This window comes from Schistocerca piceifrons, chromosome 3 (genome assembly GCF_021461385.2).
Source record: "Schistocerca piceifrons isolate TAMUIC-IGC-003096 chromosome 3, iqSchPice1.1, whole genome shotgun sequence".
NCBI lineage: Eukaryota > Metazoa > Arthropoda > Insecta > Orthoptera > Acrididae > Schistocerca > Schistocerca piceifrons.
In genome coordinates this window covers 916114741-916118129 of record NC_060140.1, presented here as the reverse complement: position 1 = coordinate 916118129, position 3389 = coordinate 916114741, and the positions used below count along the sequence as shown (strand labels likewise).

The window sequence follows — 3389 nt, the reverse complement described above, 5'->3', positions numbered from 1 at the left end:
AAACTTAACACGTGCACCTTGAACTAATTTCTTAAATATATATAAAAATATAGTAACTTTTATGATTGGTGCTCACCTACACAAAAAGGTGAAATTTCCAACTGTACTACCAAACTGTCTGAGTGGGATTCACTTCCGTACAAATACTTCGAGTTCTAGCGAAATATATGCCTATAATTAATCATCACAGTGACTCGTCGACAAATTAGCCCATTCACCTCAGTACTATTGAGGAAATATCGCTGCCTTACGAGCGTTGTATGCACTGTGTGTTGCATCAGCCTCGACCCACGGTTGGCGTCCTAGGAGTACATGGTGGGAAGGACAGCGGCCAGTACTTTCACGTCAAGGCACCGCCGGACTACGGTATAAATAGCGTGGTACCCGGAGCACAGTCACAGTTCAGCAGCTGCAACAGCCAACAGCCCCAAGAGCCGACAATGAAGACCCTGGTGAGTGCAAGAGCGTCATAGAGTGTTCACAGCTGGTCTCGGAAACGTGTGATCACTATGATGTGGCTTGCCACACATACTTATGTACTATGGAACACACAATTTGTTTTTGTGGTTTCCATACTGTTCCATGCTAGGCATGTGGGAGGACAGTTTCTTAGAAAAAGCTGACTGAGGCAATACATTACAGCTCGAGTGCCTTCTAACCAGATATCTTCTCACCATGGTTTATATTATCAATCGATTACCTAAACTACACAAAGAACTTTTGTAATGGTTCTAAGGAAACTGGCATTGCTAGTATATTGTAGTGTTATTGCTTCATCAAAATTATTATGAGATATTCTGCTAGGACTGCTTAGAATAAGATATCCATATGAGACAGGTTCAGTGCATGTTATATACACATTTACTTTGCCCATAAAGGCTAAACACACAACAACAGGAAATTGAGTTGAGTTTCTCCTAAAGGTATTACCATTATCAACTAATTTTAAAACCCACAAGCAAAATATAGCAAAATCATGAAATGAAGACTTCTGACAACGCTCTATTCTACTTTCAGTAAATTTAGGAGTGGGTTACTTTCAGAAACGACCAACGTGCAACTGAAATCCAACGTAATCTAGTATGAAATCATCATTGAGCCATTCAGGTACAACAAATTCTGCTGCGCTATCAGAATATAAATTTCTTAAGCAAGAGGAACTCTGATACAAGTAATAGAGGGTAAAAATAAATAGAGGATATGGCTTATTTAAGCAGTGCTGGGATAGGCAGATTATGGAGTGAGACACTGAAGGTGGCATATGAGTTTTTGCTGTTTGGACACCAAGATAACTGACGTATCAGAAATAGTATAAATGTCGTGTGACGACGGCCTCCCGTCGGGTAGACCGCTCGCCTGGTGCACGTCTTCCGATTTGACGCCACTTCGGCGACTTGTGCGTTGATGGGGATGAAATGATGATTACTAGGACAACAGCACATCCAGTCCCTGAGCGGAGAAAATCTCCGACCCAGCTGAGAATCGAACCCGGCCCCTTAGGATTGACAGTCTGTCGCGCTGACCGCTCAGATACCGGGGGCGGACATATCAGAAGTAGATAGGGTATTTAATGCAAACTGGCACTAGAAAAAAATGGGTTTTGGATAAAGATGTGTGTTAACATGAAATACAAATTTATATACAACTGCATCGTTTATGGAGATATTTGTCAGGACTGTAACCTATTACACATGCAAAACGAGTAAAATAAATCCATACAAGAAGAGAACAGAAGCTTGTGAAATGAGGTGCTGCAAAAACCTAATGAGGAGGAACTGAAAGGAATTATGAAAAAAAGTATGACATTAAAGCGATCGGTTGATGAGACTTATCCTGAGGAATCAAGGGATCACCAGTTTGATTACAGAGGAGAGCGTGGGGCAAAAATTTTTAGAGGGATGCCAAAACTTCTCTACAGTAAGCAGGTACAGATGAGTGTAGGTTGCAGTAGTTATGCAGAGATCAAGAGATTTGCACAGGAGAGACTAGTGTGAAGACCTGTAGCAAGCTGGTCCTCAGATGAAGCACCACTGCAACAGTATGAACAAATGGTTCAAATGGCTCTGAGCACTATGGGACTTAACATCTATGGTCATCAGTCCCCTAGAACTTAGAACTACTTAAACCTAACTAACCTAAGGACAGCACACAACACCCAGCCATCACGAGGCAGAGAAAATCCCTGACCCCGCCGGGAATCGAACCCGGGAACCCGAGCGTGGGAAGCAAGAACGCTACCGCACGACCACGAGATGCGGGCTATGAACAAATGGTTTTAGCTCAAATTCCTTTCGGTCTTAGATAGTTATGAATTCTTATACGCAATGAGTTTTCCACCATGCTTATATTTTGAACTGATCCGAAAATCAGAAGGTTAAAACACAATAATGAATATGATTTTTCTGTCCCATAGATCGTCCTGAGCGTGGTGCTGGCCGTGGCAGTGGCGAAGCCCGGCTACCTGGGCGCTGGACTGCTGGGTGCTGGTCTGGCAGCCCCGGCCATCGCAGCCGCCCCCATCGCCGTGCCGGCGATCCCGCAGCCCCCTGCCAACATCATCATCGGACCTGGCGGTGTGCCCCTGGACACGCCTGAAGTGGCGGCAGCCCGCGGCGCCCACCTGGCCACCGTAGCTCAGACGCGGGCCCGCGACGCCATCATCAACTCGGCCGCCATCCTCGCCGCCCCCGCAGCCATCGCTGCCCCCGCCGCCATCGCCGCCCCCGCCGCCATTGCCGCCGCCCCCGCCTACGCGGTCGGTCCCCCCGCGCTGATCGGCGGCATCGCCCCCTCGATCGCCGCCCTGGGCCCAGCGGTGGCTGGCGCCCCTGGAGCCCTGGCTGCTGCCGCCCACTTGCAGGCCAAGGCTGCCCTGCTGGGCTGAACTGCACTCCACAACCACTTCTATGTCGACTGAGCACATATAAATATGTCTTAGAGCTTTATATTAGAGCACCACACAGAGGCTACAGAGATATTTATAATTAAATTTACAAATTTACTTTCGTCTTCTCCTCTCTGGAACCTACTTATTTAATCCATAGTTGTACAGTGCAAAACGGTTAATCGCCTAAACGATACTGGATACACTGTATACACTATCGTTGCAATCCCTGCTAATCAGTCCAGAAAGGTCCCATAACCTTCTCCAAGATGTCAATATAGGTATACCTCTTCTTAAAGCACGCATTTACGTGAGTGCCGTTATTGACAATGGGTCTGGGTCAACAAGTTTTCCTGATATGATATACTTCAAGCTGCTAACAACAATACTCTGGTCAAATAATTTATCGGTATGCAGCCGCGTGATATCATCGGTAACTGCCGATGTTTTGACAGGTCACCACTATGTCATCTTCAAGGTAAAACTGCAGCACGTAAGCGCTATG

General features: G+C 46.3%; 1 protein-coding gene across 1 annotated transcript; it reads left to right on the top strand.

Annotated features, from left to right (window-relative positions):
• Positions 1-371: 371 nt before the first annotated feature.
• On the top strand, positions 372-3001 carry LOC124789046 (cuticle protein 38-like). Its single transcript, XM_047256337.1, has 2 exons — positions 372-452; positions 2414-3001. The coding sequence occupies exons 1-2, from the start codon at positions 441-443 to the stop codon at positions 2882-2884; spliced, it is 483 nt and encodes a 160-aa protein (XP_047112293.1). The 5' UTR covers positions 372-440; the 3' UTR covers positions 2885-3001.
• Positions 3002-3389: the final 388 nt, after the last annotated feature.